At 40.7% G+C, this 27839-nt stretch overlaps 1 protein-coding gene across 2 annotated transcripts in view; it reads left to right on the top strand.

Annotated features, from left to right (window-relative positions):
- Positions 1–3187: 3187 nt before the first annotated feature.
- Positions 3188–27839, top strand: part of map6a (microtubule-associated protein 6a) — a gene marked incomplete at both ends in the record, with an annotated part of 46438 nt that continues 21786 nt past the window's right edge. Inside the window, 2 exons of one of the 2 annotated variants that reach the window (XM_079804576.1) lie at positions 3188–4110; positions 24196–24409. In XM_079804576.1, the coding sequence (XP_079660702.1) occupies positions 3431–4110; positions 24196–24409 (894 nt within the window). The remainder of the gene's footprint in view (positions 4111–24195; positions 24410–27839) is intronic. The other variant, XM_079804575.1, reaches the window with a different exon arrangement.

Below are 27839 nucleotides of genomic sequence, written 5' to 3'. Positions count from 1 at the left end.
TCTGATGGCTCTGAAAGGCCTCCATTGGCTCAATGCACTTTACACTCTCAAGACCCTTAAAAGACACTAAAGACGTCGTTACAAAGTCCATCTCACTACAGTGACTCTACAATAACTTTATGAATCGGCGACAATAGTTTTGTGCGCAAAAAAACCCTAAATAACGACTTAGTGATGACGATTTCAAAACACGGCATCATGAAGCTTCGAAGCGTTATGAATCAGTGAGTTGATTCAGCAGTTTGAATCGCCAAATTTCAGCAGTTTGGGGGTTTGACACGCGATCCGAATCATGAATCGACTCAGTGATTCATAACGCTTCGAAGCTTCATGATGCCTTGTTTTGAAATCGTCATCACTATATAAGTCGTTAATTAGGGTTTTTTTTGCGCACAAAAACTATTGGTGCCGATTCATAAAGTTATTGTAGAACCACTGTAGTGAGATGGACTTTGTAACGACGTCTTTAGTGTCTTTTAAGGGTCTTGAGAGTGTAAAGTGCATTGAGCCAATGGAGGACTTTCAGAGCCATCAGATTTACACTAAAATATCTTCATTTCTGTTCCGAAGATGAACGGAGGTCTGACGGGTGTCCAACGACATGAGGGTCAGTCATTAATGACAGAATTTTCATTTTTGGGTGAACTAACCCTTTAATTGAGAACAGGAAGTCCACCCAATAAATGAGTGTATGAGTGGCCACAGACTAATAGGCACTCTTCTGCATAATGGTAACCTCAAAATTACAGAAACTCCTCTAAATGTCCAACATAACTCCACATAACACTAACATAAACTGACAACATCTTTCCCTTTACTGAAAAAGATAAAAATAACACTTTAATCCCTAAATTTACTCTCCTAATGCAGTCCCTTGCAAAGCATGCTGGGAACTACAGATCCACTGCCCAGTTTATTCGTTTCACTCAGCGATGTTAAGTTGACCGAACAAACACTTATTAAGTAAAGCTGACAATACTCATTTTTAGTAGAAACAACTCAGTAAATCTAAGTAAATTTAGTTACATGAGTTTTTTAAGTAATGTGAACAAGGGTGATTTGAGTGCAACTAACAACAGTGAAAGTTCTTTTTTTTTTGAGTGTGGGAAATGTAGTCCTTGATGGAGTGACAGTCTGGGGTAGTGAATCATGACCTGAGTAATGATGCTGAAAATTCAGCTTTGATCACAGGAATAGATTAAAATAGAAAACTATTATTTTACGATGTGACTGTTTTTTTTATTGTATGTTTGTGGCCCTGGACAGTCCCTCCAGAAAAACGCGATTATGCGATCGCGTGATTTAACGCATAATCAGCCAAAGTCCGCATATTCATGCGGGGGCCGCATTTTTTCAAATACGCCGCATTTTCGCCGCATAAATTGCCTATTTCCGCGTGCAAAATATGCGGGGCCATCATGATTTCATAATCCCCGCATTTTCGTTGCAAAAAAAGTCATATATATTAGCAGAAAGTTGAAAAATTTTCGTTTACTTCACACAAGAGCCGCCATTTCCGCCTATTGCCATGGGAACGTTTTGAAGTGACGTGATTACCCGACGCGAACGTCATCGAAAAGCTTCAAACCCCGTGGAGAAACCATAGATACCGGTGAAACCATGATGAAGCACAAACTCCCATTGGCCAACAAAAATAACAGCAAAAGAGCAAAGCAGTTTCCCTGTGTGCTGACTGATTTCAAAACACAGCATCATGAAGCTTTGAAGCGTTATGAATCAATGAGTCGATTCAGCGGTTTGAAGCGTTATGAATCAATGAGTCGATTCAGCGGGTTGGATCGCCAAAGTCACGTATTTCAGCAGTTTGACACGCGATCCGAATCATGAATCGACTCGATGATTCATAGCATCATGATGCTGTGTTTTGAAATCGTCATCACTATATAAGTCGTTATTTAGTTTTTTTTGCACACAATAACTATTATCGTCGCTTCATAAAGTTATTGTAGAACCACTGTAGTGAGATGGACTTTGTAACGACGTCTTTAGTAGGCTACCTTTTATGGGTCTTGAGAGTGTACATTGTGCCAATGGAGGCCTTTCTGAGCCATCGGAATTCAACTAAAATATCTTAATTTGTGTCCAACAACATAAAGGGAAGTCATTAATGACAGAATTTTCATTTTTAGGTGAACTAACCCTTTAAGAGATTGCACTTTGTGCATTGGAAGCACTCAAATGTCTGTTTTGTATAGCGACATCTGTAAAACAGGAAGTTATTTATTAATTTTTTCAGAAGTTGTAGCATATTCCTTTTGTAAAGCTACAGAACTTGATTGACTAAATGTTTTGTAAATTTGAGCCATTATTAAGGTCTTCAATAAAACAAGATGAGAACTTAAATATTCCAGCACTTTCTGTGATGTAGTGCTTTTTTTCTCTTTCTCATCAAACCGCAGTTTTTGCAAGTTCCCGCAATTTTATCGCATAAAATTGCATAAATATCCCGCATTTTTCATCGCATTTTTTAAGAAAACGGGCCGCATAATCAAGGATTTTTGCCCGCAACAATCACAAAAAAAAGCCGCATTTTTCTGGAAGGACTGCCTGGAGCTCAACAGCAGTCCTGCGTCTCACAGGTATATCTGTGCCAACAATACATCGCATGGGTCAAAATTATCAAATTTTCTTTTATGCCAAAAATCATTAGGATATTAAGATCTTGTTCCATGAAGATATTTTGTAAATTTTCTACCATAAATGTATTATTATTAGTAATATGCATAGGGACTTTATTTGGACAACTTTAAAGGAGATTTTCTCAAGACCATATTATCAAATATTGTCCAATCCTAACAACCCATACATCAGTGGAAAGCTCATTTATTCAGCTTTTTAGATGCTATACATCTCAATTTCAAACCTTTTGTGGTCCAGGGTCACATTTGCACACATAAATGCAGCCTTGCTGAGCGTAAACATCAGACTTCTTTCAAAAACATTTAAAAATCTTGCTTTAATATCCTATGATTAAAAGTAAACAGGTTAATTCTGTATCTGCCGCTCATTATAAATGAGTAAAAAGTGTCTTTGGGCATCCCTCCAGGACTCTGCGTTAGTGGGCGGGGCTTAGAGCGCGGCCCCTCCCACTGCAGACGTTGCGTGATGATGACAGTGGCAGGTGATTCAGCTCGATGGATGCTGAGCGGAGGCGGGAGGGGCTGCTGTGTCTTCTCCAATTCTCCCATTGTAACGAGCGCGAGGGGAGCAGGACGGAGCGAAACCAGGATATTTCACAGATTACACCCCTCACGATGCGTCATTTAAAGTGGATTTGCGTTTTGAACACATCGTTTTAAGAGGAAAAAAACATTCTGTGCATCTCCTGCGAGGCTTTAGTTCCACAAACTGACTAGGAAAGGAAAGGAAGGCATTGGCGTAATAGAAGGTGAGACGTTGGCAAACCATCATGGCATGGCCCTGCATCTCCAGAGCCTGCTGTATGGCTCGGTTCTGGAACCAGCTGGACAAGGCCGACATCGCGGTGCCGTTGGTGTTCACCAAGTACCCGGACGTGTCGGAGATGCAGCATCTCCACCTGCAGCCCGCGCAGAAGGTCGCCATAGAAACGCAGCCTCTTCACGACGACCATGACGCGGCGACCAAAGCACCGGCCCATGATGAGAAGCTCTCCGGCTCTGTGATGCGCCAGGACTTTAAACACTGGAAAGTTCGCCCGGAGGCCAGCTGCAAGCCCAAGAACGAGTATCACCGCCCGGAGGTCACTTTTAACAACGAGACCCAGTATCAGAAGGACTACAAACCCTGGCCTATCCCAAAGAAGGGGGATCATCCCTGGATCCCCAAACCCGCAGCGGGCAATTACAGACCCAAACACACCCACACGGAGATGATCGACAGCGGGGTGGAGAAGAGTCAGATTGCTGACAAGGTGCAAGAGAAGGAGATCCTGTCCAGTGGAAGGAAAAAGAGGCAAGGCAAGAAAGTGACCCTGGTTTCTGAGGACAAAGCTGAGGTGAAGTTGGACGGGCCGGGCATGGGCGATGCCACCACCCCCGAGGGGAAAGGCAGGGCAGCTGTGGATGCTCTCAACCGCCAGATCAAAGTCACATCTGGCAGCTCATACAGGTATGGCTGAGTATAATAATAATAATAATAATAATAGCGCCTTTAAATGCAACTTCTCAAAGCGCTTTACATAAAGGACACAGTGTAAAAGTAAAAGAGATAATACTAAACATACTACACACATAAACCAGATGCACAAAAATACAATATACTAATAAAAACTATGCACTCTAAAAAAATGCTGGTTTAAAAATAACCCAAGTTGGGTTGAAAATGGACTAACCCAGCAGTTGGGTTGTTTTAACCCAGCGGTTGGGTTAAATGTTTGCTTAAAACAATCCAATCGCTGGGTTAGTCCATTTTCAACCCAACTTGGGTTATTTTTAATCCAGCATTTTTTAGAGTGTGTAATCACATATAAGCAAGTCTAATTATTGTACATGGGTCTGGGACCTACTAGGGGCCCTCAGCAAACTTCCAAGGAGGCCCTTAGAATGACTTAAAATAAGACTAAACAATTATTAAAATAACAACTTAAGTGTGATTTCTAAATGTTTAGAAATCTGTACACTCTAAAAAATGCTGGGTTTAAAACAACCCAAGTTGGGTTGAAAATGGACTAACCCAGCAATTGGGTTGTTTTAACCCAGCAATTGGGTTGTTTTAACCCAGCAATTGGGTTGTTTTAACCCTGCAATTGGGTTGTTTTAACCCAGCAATTGGGTTGTTTTAACCCTGCAATTGGGTTGTTTTAACCCTGCAATTGGGTTGTTTTAAACCAGCAATTGGGTTGTTTTAACCCAGCAATTGGGTTGTTTTAACCCTGCAATTGGGTTGTTTTAACCCTGCAATTGGGTTGTTTTAACCCAGCAATTGGGTTGTTTTAACCCAGCAATTGGGTTGTTTTAACCCAGCGGTTGGCTTAAATGTTTGCTTAAAACAACCCAATCGCTGGGTTAGTCCATTTTCAACCCAACTTGGGTTATTTTTAATCCAGCATTTTTTAGAGTGTGTAATCACATATAAGCAAGTCTAATTATTGTACAGGGGTCTGGGACCTACTAGGGGCCCTCAGCAAACTTCCAAGGAGGCCCTTAGAATGACTTAAAATAAGACTAAACAATTATTAAAATAACAACTTAAGTGTGATTTCTAAATGTTTAGAAATCTGTACACTCTAAAAAATGCTGGGTTTAAAACAACCCAAGTTGGGTTGAAAATGGACTAACCCAGCAATTGGGTTGTTTTAACCCAGCAATTGGGTTGTTTTAACCCAGCAATTGGGTTGTTTTAACCCTGCAATTGGGTTGTTTTAACCCAGCAATTGGGTTGTTTTAACCCTGCAATTGGGTTGTTTTAACCCTGCAATTGGGTTGTTTTAACCCAGCAATTGGGTTGTTTTAACCCAGCAATTGGGTTGTTTTAACCCTGCAATTGGGTTGTTTTAACCCTGCAATTGGGTTGTTTTAACCCAGCAATTGGGTTGTTTTAACCCAGCAATTGGGTTGTTTTAACCCAGCGGTTGGCTTAAATGTTTGCTTAAAACAACCCAATCGCTGGGTTAGTCCATTTTCAACCCAACTTGGGTTATTTTTAATCCAGCATTTTTTAGAGTGTGTAATCACATATAAGCAAGTCTAATTATTGTACAGGGGTCTGGGACCTACTAGGGGCCCTCAGCAAACTTCCAAGGAGGCCCTTAGAATGACTTAAAATAAGACTAAACAATTATTAAAATAACAACTAAGTGTGATTACTAAATGTTTAGAAATCTGTACACTCTAAAAAATGCTGGGTTTAAAACAACCCAAGTTGGGTTGAAAATGGACTAACCCAGCAATTGGGTTGTTTTAACCCAACAATTGGGTTGTTTTAACCCTGCAATTGGGTTGTTTTAACCCAGCAATTGGGTTGTTTTAACCCTGCAATTGGGTTGTTTTAATCCAGCAATTGGGTTGTTTTAACCCAGCAATTGAGTTGTTTTAACCCAGCAATTGGGTTGTTTTAATCCAGCAATTGGGTTGTTTTAATCCAGCAATTGGGTTGTTTTAACCCAGCGGTTGGTTTAAATGTTTGCTTAAAACAACCCAATCGCTGGGTTAGTCCATTTTCAACCCAACTTGGGTTATTTTTAACCCAGCATTTTTTTAGTGTACCATCTGAAATGGTCCTGTAAATGAATAACATCTTAAGAAGGCATGAACATTTTCTAAAATGAATGTCATTTTCTAAATATGCCACGCTCTAAAATATTTGATCGGGTAGAAATTGCTAAAAGTTTTAATGGGGTTATGAACTGCATTGTTTAATGCTGTTTCCTGTGGTGCAATTATAATGTTATGAGTTTTTTTCATAAAAAATTGTCATAATTTAGAAATAAAGAAATTTTTGCTACCCTGGGTTTAGCCTCTGCTCTGTTTGAAGGGGCGTGTCTGCTGTGAGACTTCAGTGTAAACGCCCACTGCTGTGATTGGCTGCTGTGAGACTTCAGTGTAAACGCCCACTGCTGTGATTGGCTGCTGTGAGACTTCAGTGTAAACGCCCACTGCTGTGATTGGCTGCTGTGAGACTTCAGTGTAAACGCCCACTGCTGTGATTGGCTGTGATTGGCTGCTGTGAGACTTCAGTGTAAACGCCCACTTTAGGCGATTAAGGACAATGTTTGATTTGCCATGTGTGTGTTGTTGTGTTTAGTAATCGTAGGTTTATGCAGTCAAAGCGAATGATTTAGGAGTTGTTTTGACGTCTCCTGTTCGGTATCGCAGCTCGACTCGTCTAAAATGAAAACAATCTGGTTGTTGTTGCTCTGTTCACACGCTGGGAATTCTGTAACGTTTTTTTTTTTCATGGGTGCTTGGGTGTGTATGGAAAATACAGTTTTCTGATTGTTTACTTCGCTGGATATAGCAAATGATGACAAAATTAATGTGTTTGATGAGATAAATGCGTGCGATTAATCGCGATTAAAAAATGTAATCGATAGGGGACACAAAATATTCCACTATATTACTGATCAGCTCATTTCAATTATCATAAAGTCATAATTATAAGATAAAATGTTGAAAAAATATGATTTAAAGTCCTCATTATTAGATAAAAAGTCAAAAATATGACATGCTAAGTCATAATTATAAGATAAAACGTTGAAAATATGATTTGAAAGTCCTCATTATTAGATAAAAAGTCAAAAATATGACATGCTAAGTCATTGTGAGATGAACAGTTGAAATTAGGACTTGAGATAAAAATCCAAAATTTTGGATTTAAAGTCAAAATTACGATTTAAAAATCTAAATTATGATTAAAAGTCCTAATTATGAGATAAAAAGCTGAAATTAGATTTTAAAAAGTCTAAATTATAACACACTTAACAAATTAAGAGATGAAATCATGCTTGAAATTTTTTTTAAATGTGCTTTTAATTTTTTGATTCACACTTATAATAATCATATTTACATTATGGTTTTCATTTTGTGCAGTATATTTTTTTTTACATGCGTTTTTACATTTTGAAATCAGTTTTTACAACAGAAATGAATCAATCAAAAACTTGCTTTAGCTTTTCATCTAAAACTAAATGAATGTCCTGTCATCAGTGTAAAGCTGAAGCATCTGTGTGTGGAGAGCGCTAGAGAAATAAAGATGATGGCACATAAGTCAACAAAATATATAACATTGTTCTAGTGGATATTTGAATAAAAAAATCTTACATACTGTGCCTTTAAGACGGTTAAACATGCATTTTAGTCTGAAACTAGCTCAAGCCTTGTCTGTGAATCTGATTGAATAGGAGGAGAACAATTGGAACAATTAGCTTTAGGGTTATGGGATATAAAATATCATTAGCTCAGCAAAAGCAATAGAAATAGTGTGTTGTGGAGTGAAAAAGGTCATCCGATGGAGGTCAGCGGTGGGTTATGCGTATTCTGCTGTCCTGATACACCTACAGATGGCAGGACATGCAGGGGAGCAGATGCTGTTTCTGGAAAATACATTTATTTTCTTCAGGGTTAGCTTTAGGGCAAAGTGACTGTGGGATTTACAGATTTTTTTTAGATGAAAGTGGTTTAAAATCATCAGAATTTGAGAGCACCCTTGGCAGATCCCCTTTATTTCCCAGCTAGCGTATAAAACAGTGCTTTTTCATTGGCTTTTATTCTCCTGTGTTTGTCTCAGAGCTGAGGTTTGTACAGAGCTGTGCTGTTCCTGGCCCTGCGTGGTATTCACTTCCCTCTTGCAAACAGTGAACAATAAATGGTTCTGGATCTCCATTCAAAAGTCTGTCGTTGTGATTGTTGAGTCGTTGTGTTTAATTGACAGGTGGCAATTTGTCTCGCCCACTTGCAAATCCCTCATTCGTGAACAAGATCGAGCTTTCTGAACAGTTCTGATCAATTGTTTGTGATGTTCCTAATTTGGATTTGCTTAATGACTGACTGGAAACAGTGTAATATGGTGTTGAATTTATCCTTTAGACCTGCATATATTATGCCGGTTATTTGTTGGGTGAGAACTTTAAAAAGCAGCGTGTGGTGCATCAGGAAAAAACCCTGAGTCATCCGCTCAGTGTGTGTGTGTGTGTGTGTGTGTGTCAGTGCATGAATTGTTATAGTGTGATTCTTTAAACTGAAACGCTCAGGATTACTTTGACTTAATCTTGTGCTTAGTCCTGAGTTTTGCTTTGTTGCCTGACTCTGCTTTAGATTTATGGAACTGGATATGAATCCTCTTACTGTACGAAGCCTCTCTCTCTCTCTCTCTCTCTCTCTCTCTCTCTCTCTCTCTCTCTCTCTCTCTCTCTCTCTCTCTCTCTCTCTCTCTCTGCAGATCAATACGCTTTGGTCTGCAATTTATCTCTGTACAATATATTATTCGTGCACAGTCACTTTTTGCAGTTTAAGCATTTAGCGGATCAGTTTAGGGTTGATGTTTTTTCCGTATCGATGACTTTAAAATGACACCCCATACCTCTGATCACTAAAACTAAAGGGGCATTTATCTTACACAACACCGTTTTCACAACACAACTTTTTTAAAGTGCAAGTTATCTCCGTGTAAACTACAAAAATGCACATTTGTGAAAACAACGTTAAGGGTGTGAACCGTCTCTGGTCTTCTGATACAGTTCGATTACGATTATCATGTCAACGATTCGATATCACGATGTGTTGCGTCCTCAATCTTCTCTATTACTGCTCATGGCTATATTTTTGTCATTAATGCGAGCAGTCAGATTTATGAGCGCTGTTATTTGATCTGCTCTAAGGCCGTCACTTCCTGAATGTAGCAAACACACGCATGCAGCCTCGCACACACACACACACTCACACACGTGCGAATGCAGCCTCATACATATACTTGTACACACACACACTCGCACACACACGCATGCAACCTCGCACACACACTCACACACATGCGAATGCAGCCTCATACATACACTCGTACACACACACACTTGCACACACATGCATGCAGCCTCGCACACATACACTTGCACACACACACACACATGCAGCCTCGCACACACACGCACGCAGCCTTGCACACATACACTCGCACACACACGCATGCAGCCTCACACACACGCATGCAGCCTCGCACACACACACACACACTCACACACGTGCAAATGCAGCCTCATACATACACTTGTACACACACACACACTCGCACACACACGCATGCAGCCTCGCACACATACACTCGCACACGCATGCAGCCTCGCACACACTCACACACTCGCACGAGCATGCAGCCTCGCACACACTCACACACTCTTACGAGCATGCAGCCTCGCACACACTCACACACTCGCACGAGCATGCAGCCTCGCACACACTCACACACTCTTACGAGCATGCAGCCTCGCACACACTCACACACTCGCACGAGCATGCAGCCTAGCACACACTCACACGAGCATGCAGCCTAGCACACACTCACACACTCGCACGAGCATGCAGCCTCGCACACACACAGTCGCACGAGCATGCAGCCTCGCACACACACAGTCGCACGAGCATGCAGCCTCGCACACACTCACACGAGCATGCAGCCTAGCACACACTCACACACTCGCACGAGCATGCAGCCTCGCACACACTCACACACTCGCACGAGCATGCAGCCTCGCACACACTCACACACTCTTACGAGCATGCAGCCTCGCACACACTCACACACTCTTACGAGCATGCAGCCTCGCACACACTCACACACTCTTACGAGCATGCAGCCTCGCACACACTCACACACTCGCACGAGCATGCAGCCTTGCACACACTCACACACTCTTACGAGCATGCAGCCTCGCACACACTCACACACTCGCACGAGCATGCAGCCTCGCACACACTCACACACTCGCACGAGCATGCAGCCTCGCACACACTCACACACTCTTACGAGCATGCAGCCTCGCACACACTCACACACTCGCACGAGCATGCAGCCTAGCACACACTCACACACTCGCACGAGCATGCAGCCTAGAACACACTCACACGAGCATGCAGCCTAGCACACACTCACACACTCGCACGAGCATGCAGCCTCGCACACACACAGTCGCACGAGCATGCAGCCTCGCACACACTCGCACGAGCATGCAGCCTCGCACACACTCACACACTCGCACGAGCATGCAGCCTAGCACACACTCACACGAGCATGCAGCCTAGCACACACTCACACACTCGCACGAGCATGCAGCCTCGCACACACTCACACACTCGCACGAGCATGCAGCCTCGCACACACTCACACACTCTTACGAGCATGCAGCCTCGCACACACTCGCACGAGCATGCAGCCTAGCACACACTCACACGAGCATGCAGCCTCGCACACACTCGCACGAGCATGCAGCCTCGCACACACTCACACACTCGCACGAGCATGCAGCCTCGCACACACTCACACACTCTTACGAGCATGCAGCCTCGCACACACTCACACACTCGCACGAGCATGCAGCCTAGCACACACTCACACGAGAATGCAGCCTCGCACACACACAGTCGCACGAGCATGCAGCCTAGCACACACTCACACGAGAATGCAGCCTCGCACACACACACTCGCACGAGCATGCAGCCTAGCACACACTCACACGAGCATGCAGCCTCGCACACACACACTCGCACTCGCATGCAGCCTCGCACACACTCACACACTCTTACGAGCATGCAGCCTCGCACACACTCACACACTCGCACGAGCATGCAGCCTAGCACACACTCACACGAGAATGCAGCCTCGCACACACACAGTCGCACGAGCATGCAGCCTCGCACACACACAGTCGCACGAGCATGCAGCCTCGCACACACACAGTCGCACGAGCATGCAGCCTCGCACACACACAGTTGCACGAGCATGCAGCCTTGCACACACTCACACACTCGCACGAGCATGCAGTCTAGCACACACTCACAAACTCGCACGGGCATGCAGCCTCGCACACACTCACACACTCGCACGAGCATGCAGCCTCGTACACACACAGTCGCACGAGCATGCAGCCTCGCACACACTCGCACGAGCATGCAGCCTCGCACACACACAGTCGCACGAGCATGCAGCCTAGCACACACACACACTCACACACGTGCGAATGCAGCCTCATACATACACTCGTACACACACACACACTCGCACACACACGCATGCAGCCTCACACACACTCACACACGTGCGAATGCAGCCTCATTCATACACTCGTACACACACACACACACACACTCGCACACACACGCATGCAGCCTCACACTCACACACATGCGAATGCAGCCTCATACATACACTCGTACACACACACACACTCGCACACACACGCATGCAGCCTCGCACACACACACACACACACACACACTCACACACGTGCGAATGCAGCCTCACACGTACACACACACACTCGCACACACCCGCACGAGCCTCGCACACATACACTCGCACACACATGCATGCAGCCTCGCACACACACACACGCACAAGCATGCAGCCTCGCACACACAAACACTCACACACACACGTGCGCATGCAGCCTTGCACACATACACTCGCACACACACACTTGCACGAGAATGCAGCCTCGCACACACACATTCGCACACACACACTCGCACGAGAATGCAGCCTCGCACACACACGCATGCAGCCTCACACATACACTCGCACACACATCCCGCATGCGTGTGTGTGTGTTTGTGTGAGGCTGCATGCGTGTGTGTCTCTGTGTGTGTGCGAGTGTGTGTGTTTTGTCATGCTCTTCTAGTATTCACTAGTGTGTGTCAGCTGTAAACGCTCCTGTCGTCTGTGTGTTCAGACTGAAGTTGTGTGTGATGTTTGCTACATTCAGGAAGTGACGGTCTTAGAGCAGATCAAATAACAGCGCTCATAAATCTGACTGCTCGTATTAATGACAAAAATGAGCAGTAATAGAGAAGATTGAGGACGCAACACATCGTGATATCGAATCGTTGACATGATAATCGAAAACGAATCATGAGACAATTCACACTGTATTTAAAATGCCGCCTTGACAACTAACCCAAATAAATACAGTTGATATTTAGTAGTTTAGTATTTGCCTTTCTCGTTTTCCATCAGTGATCAGTCGATTAAAGTGCATTTGTGCAATGAACACACACCGTACAGAATAATGCAGTAAATGAATACACATCTTATGCCATCCCTCTCTTTACTGCTGCAGTAACTGAAGGCACTGTAACCGTTCAAACACTGGAATCAATAACAGAAGAAGCAGAGAGAGAGAGAGAGAGAGAGAGAGAGAGAGAGTTTTTCCTTACAGGGCAGTATTACAGCCCAATCTCATTGGGATTCACTCAGAGTCCATGTGAATGTCAGAAGGAATATGTCATGCTGTACAGCAGAAAGAGGACGCACAGTGGAGGAAACCTATTGATCCCGACCCATCAGAGAGCAAGTCATGCTACAACAATAGGAAGTGATTTATAATTCTGGAGGATTAATGGAAGGAATGGCTTTCAGAAGCACTATTTTTGGTGGCGTCAGATGCTGTGTGTGGTCATCTGACAGGTCTAGACCACATTAAAATAATCAGGATGTCGTTTTGAGAAACAGCTTTACATGCTTCTGTTAAACGCCACGTTACTCCAGTGTGCCAAGCCTTCCCATGATGCACTGCTCTGGCACCCCACCACACAATTCTCTAGTGCCAGCATATCGCCATGGTGACGGCTGTTCACAAACGCTCAATACCTGGGGAGAAGAAGAGGTATCAACCTCACTGTATGCTCAAATATACAGTTCATTAAATGTGTGAGCTTGTTTAGATAAATATTGTGATTAAATATGAACATAAGTAGGTGTAAAACAACATTGTGTTGATCAGATGAATGATTTGACGGCTGGTACCAAGCACTGATTTACAATAAGCACACTAAGCTCATTGTTAGCAGTCCAATTGTATGTGTGTAAATCCGTCTCTCTCTGTCGTCTTTATGTGTGTGTGTGTGTGTGTGGGGCTTTATCTTATGCTGTATAACTCTGACTCCTCCCCCTTCTTCCTTCATGTTGTTTGCTGCCTGTGGCCTTGGACTTCTATGTGCCTTTGTACTGGCGTTTCAAGCGTTCTGACTGGACTTCATTCGTCTTATGTAACAACTTCCCGTGTTTTCTTTTGGCTCTCCTGTGCTCAACAGGGAGAGAAGGAAGGCCTCGCATTAAATAATCAAAACACTGGATTATCCTCAAACTCTCAATGCATCTCTAATAAAGCAAAACAGTTCCAACACATCTCAAATGATGCATCTCAAATGAAATAAATCTGAAGTAAAATAAAATATAAATACTTGAAAATGTTTTTAATGTAAATTAGAAATATTGCCCTAACTAACTAAGTTAAAATAATTAAAATAATATTTAAAAAAATAAAATATTGATATTATAAATAGATAAATAAATAAATACTATAATAGTATATAAATAATACTAAAATAACACCGTTAAAACTTGAAGTGACACCCATATAGTTATAGTACTCTGACTTTTCCTAAATGTGTGTATATTTTGTTCTAATATTGTTATTTTATTAAAATTACAAAACACGAGTATTTCTACATAGAATGGTCATAACGGTCATGTGATCCAAACATTTCCAATAACTCCAGAGTGTCCAAAAGTAAAAAATGATTTCCAAAATTCACAACAAGTTTTTTTCTAACAAAATATTCTTCTTCAATCCATATTTGTTGGCAGTTAGACATTCAAAAACGAAATTTTCACTGCGGTAAAAAACATTTGGCAGCGGCTAGTGAAAATATATTTTCTTAGTGATAGATGATATTTACACTAACTGTGAAAATAGTGATATATATTATATTTACACCATGTAAAAGTATCAGTTCTTTGCAATATGTGCAAATAGTAATTACATGCAATTTATACTTTATTTTGACAGATACACACAATTTGCTCCTCAGTATTGTTGTACGTTAACAAAATGCAATAATAACATAAGCTGCGGCCGAAATCGAATACTTCTCTACTATATAATATGCAAAAAACAGTACGCGAACAGAGTAGTACGTCCGAATTCATAGTGTTCGAAAAACAGTCGGTGAAAAGTCCCCGGATGTCCTACTACTTCCGGCGAGATTCTGAAGTGCGCATACGATTGACACTTTACCATCCCATGAGGCCACGGGAGACGATTTATGAATGGAGGTGATGGGGCGCAACTGACACTGTGAGGTCACATGATCATGACAACATGGCGGATGTAGTACGTCCTAATAACATTCATTCATACTATATAGAACATACCTTTTTAACGGTCGCGAAGTTCGTTCAAATTCAGATGTAGTATCTACTCTCATAGTACACGATTTCGGATGCAGTTAGAGTGTAAATTATTATATTTATTAAAATTATTAAATGGATGCCGCCTTAATGGAACAATAAAAACCGACCACTAACCCTACCTAATAAATGCTTTTATTATTATTAAACATTTCGTTAAGCACATTATTTCCATTTTTAGAACACTTTCTTAATTTTTATTGAAAGTAAATGCCTTTCTGATGTGATGTGTGATGGGAAAAGGTAGAAGAGCGAGCTCGACAAAATGCGGATTCGCCGGGTCGATCGTGTCAAAACCAAGATCTTCAAGCCTCACGCTTTACTGATTACACCACTGGAGATGATGAAATATGCCTTTTTTTTTAATCTTTGGCAAGTTTTCAACCAGGCATTGTTAGGCGGAGCTAGTGCGAATAGCACTTGACAACAAGGTGTTACGGTTTGGCTCAGGCAGGAAGACAAGGAGAGGCAGAAGAGTATCTCAAACGTAGTTTTACTCAGGGTAAGCTCGGAAACACATACAGGGATTGCATCACAGGAAAAACAGAACGGCATAACGGGTACTTCACATAACGGAGACCAGACAAAGAATGAATGAACAACACAGATGACTGAAAAACGAGGGACACAGGTGACAGATGATGATAACTAAACACAGCTGAACAGAATGGGTAACCAAGGAAACACAGGAGTGGCGGGAAACTCAGACAAAGGAACATGTTACAAGTGAAACCAGAAAGTAAATGCAACAATACAACAGAGACAGACTAGACACAAGGCACACTATTTGCACTTGGTGTAAATAGAAAAACTTTGCCACATACAAAGCGAGGCACGCAGCTTCGGCCGGGGTCTAGTGGCTCTTACACAATTATATATTACAAAAATGACTGTAATATGTAGACCTATCTGTGTTCATTTGGCACTCGGTGCTCCATTTAATTCATATTGTTCGATTTGATTCAAATTGAGGAATTTTGACACTTTTTAGGGTGATGCCGTCATTAAATATGTCGACAAACATATAAAGCTTCATTCTAAAACCTCATAGAAGCTTCAAATGTAAATATGACGAAAATGACGTTCTGTGCAGTCTAGTACGAACGGTCAGAATGAGCGCTACACTCTAAAAAAAAAGTCTCGTAATCATAAGGGAACCTTTTTTAGTGCTATATAGCACCAATTTTGGTGCTTCAGTGGTTCTTCAGAGGTGCTATATAGCACCTTAGTCAAAGAACCGCTGAAGAACCTCTGAAGAACCGGTGAAGAACCTCTGAAGAACCGCTGAAGAACCTCTGAAGAACCGCTGAAGAACCACTGAAGCACCAAAAATGGTGCTAGTACTAAAAAAGGTTCCCCTATGATTACGAGCCAATAACTATTTTTGGTGCCATATAGAACCTTTTTTTTTTAGAGTGTATGGCCATTCTAGTAGTTATTCCGGTAGTTCTGGTGTTAAAGGGTTAGTTCACCCAAAAATGTAAATTCTGTCAATAATTCCTCACCCTCATGTCGTTCCAAACCCATCAGACCTCCGTTCATCAGAAAACAAATGAAGATATTTCTGATGAAATCCGAGAGCTCTCTGAGCCCTCCATAGACAGCAGTTTAATTGACACTTTCAAGAAAGGAAAATAGTCCATGTGACTCCAGTGGTTTAACCTTAATGTTATAAAGCCACGAGAATACTTTAGTGCGCAAAAACACACACAAATAACAACTTTATTCAACAATCTCTTCACGTTTGTGTCAGTCTCTTACGCAGTTCATATAGTAAACTCAGTGCAGAGCTTCCGGGTTCTACACCAGAACGCCGGCTCACCATTGGCCAGCTCCTGTGTCAGCGTCACACACATGCGTCGTGGTGCTCATGTGAAAAGCGCCGCCAATAGTAAGCCGTCGTTCTGGATAAATCCAATACAACTTCGAGGGGTCCAAGCGAAACATGATTATGTATTTCTGCTCAGCTAGTGATTGGACATCAGCCACATGGCAAACGCTAATACTTTTTCATATACGGTCTACTTTGTTTGTATAACAGTTCCACTGGATTGTTAAACAGATTGTAAACTAATGAAGACGGAGTATAGACTTGGTCGGTGTCGTATCATAGCTGGGGGCGTGGCTTGGGGGAAAACAGTCCATTCCCCCACAATGTAAATGCATGGGGTTAACCCAGTTTAGCTGGTGTAGAATCACTTCTGCCACTCGACAGAGCAAGATCTATAGAAAAACTGAGCCCTAGTGGGTCAGATTGTCCGTACAGTATCTGTGACTGATAAACGACCCAACGGAATCAATGGCCAGAGGTCATTTTCTCATCAAGACACATGCAGCTCCGCCGACCCCCATATCTTCATAAATCACCTTTCCATGAAGACATTCATTCAGTGTTCCTGAATTTAATGGATTAAAAGTGTGTATTACACACATTTAACGTTTTAAAATGATCATAAAACGTGTCTTGTGCTATGAAATTGACATGTCAGTGTCACAATATTATAAGAATTACTGAGTTTTTTTATTTACTTTTTTATAGCAACCGTCTTCATCAAAAGACTCTGGGTGATGATTTATGAAGTAGCCGCTATTATATCATGTAATATTTGTGGGAGAAGCTGCATTTTGACGAGAAAATGTACAAGTGTCGTACATAATGTGACTATCAGCTTGAGCCCAGCTCTTCCCATCATGAAAAGAAGACTTTTGAATGTTTTGTACATTAATAACCTCACACATTATGAGGCTGTGATCGCTCATCGTGAAAAACTGCTTTAACGAGTCCCGTACGTGACAAGTATGACTTTACTGGCATTTTGTTCAACAAACTTTTGCCATTGCAGTAATGAAATCTCTTTTTTAAATCTTTACAATAATACCATCATCATGTAGAGCAAATGTTTAACTGTAATGGACGTATTGCACAGGCTTTGGGAATTGACGAACGGCTCTGTCTGTTTATTTAACACTATATAAAACTTCAGATCAGGGTTTTTTAACTCACTAGAGGAGCAGAACGCCACATGGCAAACTTTTCGGGACTGCACCAAGTAGAAATAAATCGTAATCAGTCTAACAAGGTCTACGTGCGTTGTTTCTAATGGCTTGTTTTCCCACACAGCATATGGCGGATATGGCATTTTGTGGGCGTTCCCAGTAACGCCGACCAAGTCTATATGAGAGCTGTGTGCTCTGGTGTTCTCAAAAGCCAAAATAAGTCACAACAACAAGTGCGGCTTACGTCACATCAGAGCTGGCGGTGCAAATGCAACCAGGAAAATGGCCTTAGGGGAACTCTTAGTTCTCAGGGAACCACCCTGCTTTCTAGAACTAACCGGTGCGAAAGCCCCCATTCACTCCCATTATAAAGCTGGGAAGAGCCAGGATATTTATAAATATAAATCTGATTGTATTCATCTGAAAGAAGAATGTCATATACACCTAGGATGGCTTGAGCGCGAGTAAATCACAGACTAATTTAAATTTCTGGGTGAAGTATCCCTTTAATGTTCGCCCACATGCTGTCCCATGACTTTGTGTATCAGCTTGATCTCATCTAACAGGCCTTTTCTGTTCCTCATTTTAACTGTTTAATCCAGTAATCTTATCTAATCTCAGTGTGTGATATCAACTGTCCTCAGTCCTTTTTTAAGCCTAATTTTAATAGAATGGTTGATTCTGTTTCATACAAAGAGGTATTGATTTGATTCTTACTCATGCAAGCTAATGGTTATAATGCCTGACATTCCCGTCGCTTTCCTGATCAGTCCTGATCAATACAGCCTGCTCCTCTGAGGATGTAATGTTAACCGAAAAGAAAGAGAGAGGCGTGGTTCAATTGGCCCGAAAATTGGGGAATTTTTCAATCGTTTTCCAGGCCTTAAAAGTGCAGTGTGTAGTATTTATGAGGATCTATTGACAGAAATGCAATAAAATATACATAACTATGTTTTCAGTGGAGTATAAAGACCTTACATAATAAACCGTTGTGTTTTTGCCAAAAAATCCAGTCCAAATATCTAACAATTCTTAAATCAAGATGCTTTTACTAAGGAAAATTACATATTTTTTTCTTGATTTCTGGGGGAAAAAATCTAAATGAATTGAGTTTTTGCTTAAAACAAGCAAAATTATCTGCCAATGGGATGAGAACAATAAGCAAGATTGCAAACAGAAACTATTATTTTTCTTACCCCATTGGCAGATAATTTTGCTTGTTTTAAGCAAAAACTCACTTCAATTTCATTTTAAATTCCAGAAAACGAGAAAAATATCTTAGGTCATTACTTATCTAGTAAATACATCTTGATTTAATCATTTTTAAGATGTATTTAGACTAGAAACAAGACAAAAAATACTAAATAAGAGCACAGTGCAACACATGGTAAAAAGTTACAAATATTATTTCTATATCTAGAATGGCTTTATGGTATTTAGTCTATAACATATAAATACAAATGCACAAAACTGCAAGTTTGTGACAAAAATACTCTGTAATTTGGCCGATATTACTCATTTAATACATGTCTACATTAAAAATTAAATACAATTAGATATTAACCTACATTTCTGACAAATTACCACGGTTACAGTTCGTGTTACCACAGTAAACCCATGATAAATGTTGGTGAATTGTTGTTTGAAAAGTATTTTAACTGGATTGTCTCTGTGTTTCTCCTGATTTGCACGTTAGTGTTGATTAAGTGAGCGCAGTTTTACTGGCTTTAAACTAAATTAAATCACAGAGATTCGCAGCTCGTACCGGAGACCTCTGCACCGAACTCGAACGCTTCTAAATGGCTGTTTAGTGGTCATGTGATCGAAACTCTCAGCAAGTAAACACATTTGTTCAGAGTCAGAGCTTGCGAGTTAGCGTTGTTTCGTTCCGTTTTCGGTGCTGTTTCGCTGGCCTAAATCTAGTACTGCCTCCTTGTGTTGATATTGTGAAACTGCATGATATGTAAATTATGCGTGGCGGGCCTTATATGATATATTTTAATAGACACGGCCGCATTTGGCCCGCGGGCCGGACTTTGGACACCCCTGCCCTAAACGGACAAACTTCTCTACAGAGCGCTAGTCACTCTCTCCAACAACGACATTTTTGTCCTGCGTCGGCCACCGTAGCTTCTCCATGTGCTTCGAAAGGGAGGGATGAGCTAGTAAAAAGTGTGAAGTTGTCATTTTCCTTTTGTAAGTATTTTTCAAGATAGTATCCATGTTTTAATCTCAATGACACGCAAGAAAGCAACCAAATAAAGGATTTCAAGAGAAAAAAAAAGGTATTAACTTCCTTCCTGTCACATGAGACTGCCAACTTCCTACCCCTACTTCCAGGAAGCATAATGAAGACAAACCCTCCCAAACAAAGGTCATTTTCATGTTACTAATAAGTATTTTTTGTTGACATATATATATCTACATATCGTGAAGGTCTCTAGAATCATCCAAATAAAACAATTCTTACAACAGATCTATAGTTGTCGGTGGGAAAATGACTTGTTAGTACATATAATGGGAAAATGGGGAATACTGTGTTAACAGGTTAATAAATCAAGATTTTTGGTTTTTAGTGCTTTTTGCTTTTTTTTAAAACATAACTTAACCCTTTAACTGACATCTCTACTGTACAGTAGACCTTAATTCGATAGGGGAAAATATCATATTTTATTATATTATGTCTTGTAAGGGCCAAAATATTGAGGACCCTTCATCCAGTTTGGATGCATTTCATTCTAATCGGTGAAGGACCCTCATTCTTTTTATGACTAGTAGCTTACGATTCCATTATAATGTGGAAATTCAGACATTTAATGAGTTTACATTTACATTATTATATGAAATCACCTACTACAGCGAGCCATTGAATACTCTGGGACTATTTATTTACTTATTTATTTTTGTTATATAGATGTAATTTTTTCGTCATTATATTAATTTATTTTCATTTAAAATTAAATCAATGTATTAGCTTTAATAAGAATCAATGTATTTATAATGTGTTTAGAATAGAAACTAATAATTACTTTTTGATACACAACTTAATGGCTGCACTTTGTTCTGCATGTTCCACCACTTTAAGACAAATGTATTTGTTGTTTGTTGTATTTTCATATTCAGCAGATTATAAGATAGCTTTTTTGAGTTTGCATCGAATGTTCTTCGACTTTTATACACAATAAATTTGTTTATGAATAAAGATGAATCTCTTGAAAGCAGTTATTTCCAAATGTTAGATGCCAAATGTTCTCCTCCTAGTCAAACTTGACATTGAAGGGCTGCATACGACATATTTGCCCACCAATGCTGCACATTAAAATAGGATTTTCAAGAAAAAAAACTAAAACCTGGGGAAAATAAATGCAGAACATGTTCTCATAGGACACTATTAACTTGACTATATGCATGAAACCATTCGGAAAATGTGGGCACAAATGGGTTAAAAAGTCATGAATTAATCTAAATCAAAATGTATAATAAAATAATAAACATATAACATGCTCGCAAGACAGTGATTCTGATTTGAGAGTGATTTTATTTTTACTGAATCGTTAAAACCAGTTCACAAATCGATCTTTAGGTGAACAGAGTTTGTCTAAGACTTCAGTTTTGTGCTTCTCTCAGTGATTTCTGTCTGTATGTGTGTGTGTGTGTGTGTGTGTGTGTGTGTGTGTGTGTTAGATGGACTAGGGATAAGTTGCATGTTGGGTAATCTGGAATGCACATACCCGTGAAGTGTGTACCATTTGTCTGTGTCATCTCAGTGAATAAAGACTCATTACTCATTCGAGAGAAGTGCCCACTGCCTCGGGAAAAACTCTTTTCCGCTGAGATGCAATATGGAGGGTGTATAATATCCATCTAGATGTATACTGCAGTGTCTATATATAGCCGTACCAGAGTCTATATATAGCCGTATTAGTCTATATGCAATTGTTGTGTCTTATGTACAGTAGTGCCTTGTTGTAATCTGAAAAATTGCTCTCTTGATTTGTCAAAACTTCTGTGGTTGAAGAATAGCAGTTGTTGACCCTGTTAAAATTGAATATTAGTTTTGAGGTCTTTATGCTTGTGTACTTATGTATCTTTTAGTAATTAACTGTCAATAATTGTATCTCTTGAAACTTATCTTTAATCCATTTATCCAAAATTACATATTTAAACGTGTTTTTTTTCTTAAAACAGCTCGACTGTAACTCGACACCCTTGCCTCATTTAGTATACGCGGACTCATGAATATGCAAATGAGCCCCGCCTCCACTCACTCACACAGCTCCACTCGCTCAACTTTCCTCAAGTTACTGTAGTAAACGCTGCTCAATGGTGTCGCTCTTTACCACGTCAGACACATCACGCTCATTAATATGATTAGCCTTTTGCCTTCAGCTAGTCTCGCGTAGCCAGACCTTCAGACTGACGGCAGAAGTTTGACGTTTGACTGACATGTAACGCAACCAATCACAGTTCGTCTTGTTACGCTTACAGACCGTCAGTGGAGAAAGGCATATAGTTCATCATAACATCTTATATACATCAGACATAATTCACCTGCTATATTGATAAATGTACCAGATTTTTTATATCAACAGAAGAATATACCGTGATAACCTGCTTCTCTTGAGACTCTCATGCTTCAGAGAATAGTTAATGATATGCTAAAGCCCCGCCCACATGTGACGTGATTGGTTACAAGGTAGTTTGTGACGTCAGAAACACCAGCGATTTCAAACCGTGTTTTTGAGACTGTCTTTGGTTCACTGCAGTTTTGTAATAATATTTTTATGACATTTTCTTGAACACACAACAATCCACATCACTTGTCTGTAACAACACATATAATGTACAAAAACAAAACAAACAAACAGGGGCTCATATTACAAGAAAAGTGCAATAGCACAAACCGACATTGGGTAATACAGTATGGACTTCGGGAGCCAGAGTTAACAATACATTACAGTAAACAATACCCATATATAGAAGCAATAAAGTAGGGTTAATATATTGCACAATAAAATAAATTTTCATATGAATATAATACCTAATCAAGCATTTTGTTCCTCATGGTTAATATCCTCATGTTCAATAAATAATAAAAAAAAGGGACTTCAGACCCTCTTAAATTTGTCTTCTTTATCCTTAAGAACAGTATTGCCACAGTTACTTTGAAAAAGTAATCTGATTACTCCTTTAAAAAGTAACTTAGGTACTTTACAGATTACTTGATTTAAAAAAATAACTAAGTTAGATTACAAGTTACTTTATTAGTTACATTCAGCAGCTGCCGACAACACCCCTGCCGCCTCAACATAGAAATGACAACCGTTTTTGAAAATCCAGAATTATAGCCACGTTAATAAAATTTCTAAGAAACTAGGGCTGCGCAATATATCGAAATTATCGAAATATCGTAAATGTACATATCGGAAGGGAACGCAATATCTGAATGATTTTAATAGGCTACTTCAACATTGTGAAAAGTGTACGTTTTAGGTCGACTCATATAGCAGAGAATAGACTGGGCACACGACTGTTACTTATGTGACTTGCTTGACGTAAAAAAAAGTTATTAAACGCAATAACTTGCGAAAAACAACTCCTTGCAGTCTCGCGCTGTCTGACACACACACCGAAACGTGCGCACAAGCCGTTCTTTTTTTCGTGTCTTGTTACACACTCAAACTGTCAAATACACACACAGTTGTGTCAAAATGGCTGTCTTGATGAGTATTCATGTAAACACAGTCGGTTATGCTTTAAGTGAAAGATATCAGTTGGGGAAAGAAATAGATTTTACACACTTAAAGCAATATCGTATCGCATATTGAATATTGCATTATTTAAAAAGGATATCGCATTTCTCTTCAATATCGCACAGCCCTATAAGAAACCAAACCATTTGTAAATCCGTCAAGATTTCAGCGAGATAAGAGTATTTGTGTTCAGATCACTCGCCTTACATCAGCGCCAGAAAGCTTGCCTGTGACAAGATGGCCGCCGGTGATGACGTTAGAGACTCTTTTATGCCTTAATTATGTATATCTATGGTCCCTCCCCGAACTGCTGCGCATAATTCACTGCTGTGAAACTCAAGCCTGCTGGCTATTGGCTATTGGGTGTCATTATTTTTTGCTAATATACTACTCGCCTCAGTTTTAACTGCGCACTTTCAGTATAATATTTCAGTGTTATACATTTCTGGATTCACAGTGTGGTCTTGAAATTCAATATGTGTGGGATGAATCACCCACTACACTCGATTTTCCAATAATTGTGATGTTATCTGTTTCCTAATGTCAGGAATGAGTACAAAGCCTACGGAGATGTGAAATCTGTGAAGGTCTTCAGGGCCCAGACTCAGTATAAGCCTCCGGATGAGAGGGCGGGTCTGGAGACCAGCTACAGCGCCACCTACAGGGGCTGCCAGGCCAATCAGCAGCCAGATGACAACAAGGCCCAGGACCGGAGGAGGATACGCACACTGTACCATGAACCTTACAGAGAGAGCAGTAAGGTAAGAGCCTGTGTGTAGACGTTGAGAAAAACTACACAATACTCACACTATGGGCTACATTCTTGTTGCAGAAGATTGGAAATCATGTCAGCAATTTATGTGCTCAGTGGCTGGAAAATAACAGCTTTATTTTCTCAGCAGTACTTTTTCAAAGTAGTTTGACGTGACTCTGGCCTCAGGCGTTGAGTGCCTTAGCACTGAATCAGCATCAGCGCTTTGTGTCATTATGTTGAGCTGTTCTGACTGGCTTTACATTAGCAGCCGAGGCAGTTCTGGATAATTAGTATCTTTACTAACAGTGTGTGTTTTGAGTTCAGTATATTGTGTGGCGAAAACTGTGTGATCAAAACAAGTGAGTGGTCTGTGTGCAGTCTTAAAGGTTAAGTTCACCCAAAAATGTAAATTCTGTCATTAATTCCTCTCCCTCATGTCGTTGGACATCCGTAATCTTCGGAACACAAATGAAGATGTTTTAGTGTAAATCCGAGGGCTCAGAAAGGCCTCCATTGGCTCAATGCACTTTACACTCTCAAGACCAATAAAAGGTACTAAAGACGTCGTTACAAAGTCCATCTCACTACAGTGGTTCTACAATAACTTTATGAAGCGATGAGAATAGTTTTTGTGCGCAAAAAAAACCCTAAATAACGACTTATATAGTGATGACGATTTCAAAACACGGCATCATGAAGCTTCGAAGCGTTATGAATCAGTGATTCGATTCAGCGGTTCAGAGCGTTATGAATCCGTGAGTCGATTCAGCGGTTCAGAGCGTTATGAATCAGTGAGTCGATTCAGCGGTTTGGATCGCCAGTCACGTGATTTCAGCAGTTTGGTGGTTTGACACGCGATCTGAATCATGGTTCAACTCACTGATTCATAACGCTTCGAAGCTTCATGAGGCCGTGTTTTGAAATCGTCATCACTATATAAGTCGTTATTTAAGGTTTTTTTTGCGCACAAAAACTATTCTCGCCGCTTCATAAAGTTATTGTAGAACCACTGTAGTGAGATGGACTTTGTAACGACGTCTTTAGTGCCTTTTAAGGGTCTTGAGAGTGTAAAGTGCATTGAGCCAATGGAGGCCTTTCAGAGCCATCAGATTTACACTAAAATATCTTCATTTGTTTTGGAAGATGAACAGAGGTCTGACGGGTGTCCAACGACATGAGGGAGAGGAATTAATGACAGAATTTACATTTTTGGGTGAAGTAACCCTTTAACCACGTGAAATCAAAATTTTAAGATTTACTTCATCCCTCCCTAAAGCCCTAAAGCTCTAAAATTATACTTTTTGTGTCCAGAAAGCTTATTTAATTTCATTTAATTCTGATAATATTTTTTTTTTCATTTTTAATGCATTTTTTGGATTACTAGATTACTAGATTTTATCAATAAGTAATACATAAATAATAATTTTAGCACATTCTTAAAGGAACACTCCACTGTTTTTGAAAATAGGCTCATTTTCCGTCTCCTCTTCCGTCATTTTCCGTTAAGCAGTTGAGTTTGAGCATTTCTGAATCCATTCAGCCGATCTCCGGGTCTGGCGGTAGCACTTTTAGCATAGCTTAGCATAGATCATTGAATCTGATTAGACCGTTAGCATCTCGCTCAAAAATGACCAAAGAGTTTCAATATTTTTCCTGTTTAAAACTCGACTTTTCTGTAGTTACATCATGTACTAAGACCGACGGAAAATGAGAAGTTGTGATTTTCTAGGCTGATATGGCAGGAACTATTCTCTCATTCCTGTGTAATAATCAAGAGCTGTGAGCCGCCCCATGAGTGCAGCGGCGCAATGATATTACACAGCGCCTGAAAATAGACTAACTTCCGTCAACATAACCAACGTGAGAACCGGCTCACACAGAGAGCGCTGGGGACTATTTTCAGGCACTGTGTAATATCATCGCGCCGCTGCACTCGTGGGACGATGGTAAAATATCAAACCTCCGAATGTTTCTAGTTGTTTCTAGTCAAAACAACTGCACTCATGCTGATTGAGATACGTTAAAATATGCGTTTTAAGTAATAAATGGATTAACATCTTTCTATCTCTCTCGTAGCCACACATTAAGAGAAAGAAAAGCTGCGAAAAGATTGATAAAGTAAAATGTAGTGCTAGATTTAAAGATTTAATACATGCATAATCATCCGTAATCATCATGAGAAGGGTCTGATCTACCACGTCACATACATGTGAAGCAGATATTATAACATTCAAATAAAGCTTTCACTTACGATAGATAAGGATTAAAGACTTGAGTTGTTTTTAAAAGTTGTCGAGTCATGTCTGAAGTCTCATAAAATGCGACTAGAGTCCGAGTCAATAAATCGAATGCCCATCTCTGATGAATAGAAATGATATTCTGTATGACAAAATATTTTGCGGACATGTGAGAATAAATCAATATTTCTCCAAATATACGCACTTTTGAACTAAGAGCCCTAACAGACACTGTCTAGTGCATCTATGTGAACACAAATAAACCGGAGCAGAGGTGAGAGAATATAAATTTATGTCACTGCAACCTAGTTTTAGGGCCCTATTTTACTGGTCATCGCGCCGGCTCATGGTCTAAAAGGGTCGTCCCTCGTCTCTTAATCAGTCATGGGTGAGTTTTGGGCGTAACGTGCAATAAACCAATCAGAGTCTCGTCTCCCTTTCCCTTTAAAAGCCAGTTGTGCTGCACCATGAGAGGATTCACTATTGACATGAGGAGAGACTGAACACTTCTCCAGAGAGGAAGCCTTTTATTTTTAATATATTTAAAAATGTGTGTGTGTGTGTGTGTGTGTGTGTGTGTGTGTTGCTGTGCGTCCCTATGTGTGTGTAATAATCAGATTGTGTGTGTGTGTGCTGCTGCACGTCCCTGTGTGTGTAATAATCAGAGTGTGTGTGTGTGTGTGTGTGTGTGTGCTGCTGCACGTCCCTGTGTGTGTAATAATCAGAGTGTGTGTGTGTGTGTGTGTGTGCTGCTGCACGTCCCTGTGTGTGTAATAATAAGAGTGTGTGTGTGCTGCTGCACGTCCCTATGTGTGTAATGATCAGTGTGTGTGTGTGTGTGTGTGTGTGTGTGTGTGTGTGTGTGCTGCTGCACGTCCGTGTGTGTAATAATAAGAGTGTGTGTGTGTGTGTGTGCTGCTGCACGTCCCTGTGTGTGTAATAATAAGAGTGTGTGTGTGTGTGTGCTGCTGCACGTCCCTGTGTGTGTAATAATCAGAGTGTGTGTGTGTGTGTTTGTGCTGCTGCACGTCCCTGTGTGTGTAATAATCAGTGTGTGTGTGTGTGTGTGTGTGCTGCTGCACGTCCCTGTGTGTGTAATAATCAGAGTGTGTGTTTGTGTGTGTGTGCTGCTGCACGTCCCTGTGTGTGTAATAATCAGAGTGTGTGTTTGTGTGTGTGTGCTGCTGCACGTCCCTGTGT

This window comes from Gobio gobio (assembly GCF_949357685.1).
Source record: "Gobio gobio genome assembly, chromosome: 22".
Taxonomy (NCBI): Eukaryota; Metazoa; Chordata; class Actinopteri; order Cypriniformes; family Gobionidae; genus Gobio; species Gobio gobio.
This window is presented reverse-complemented; position numbering and strand designations above follow the sequence as displayed.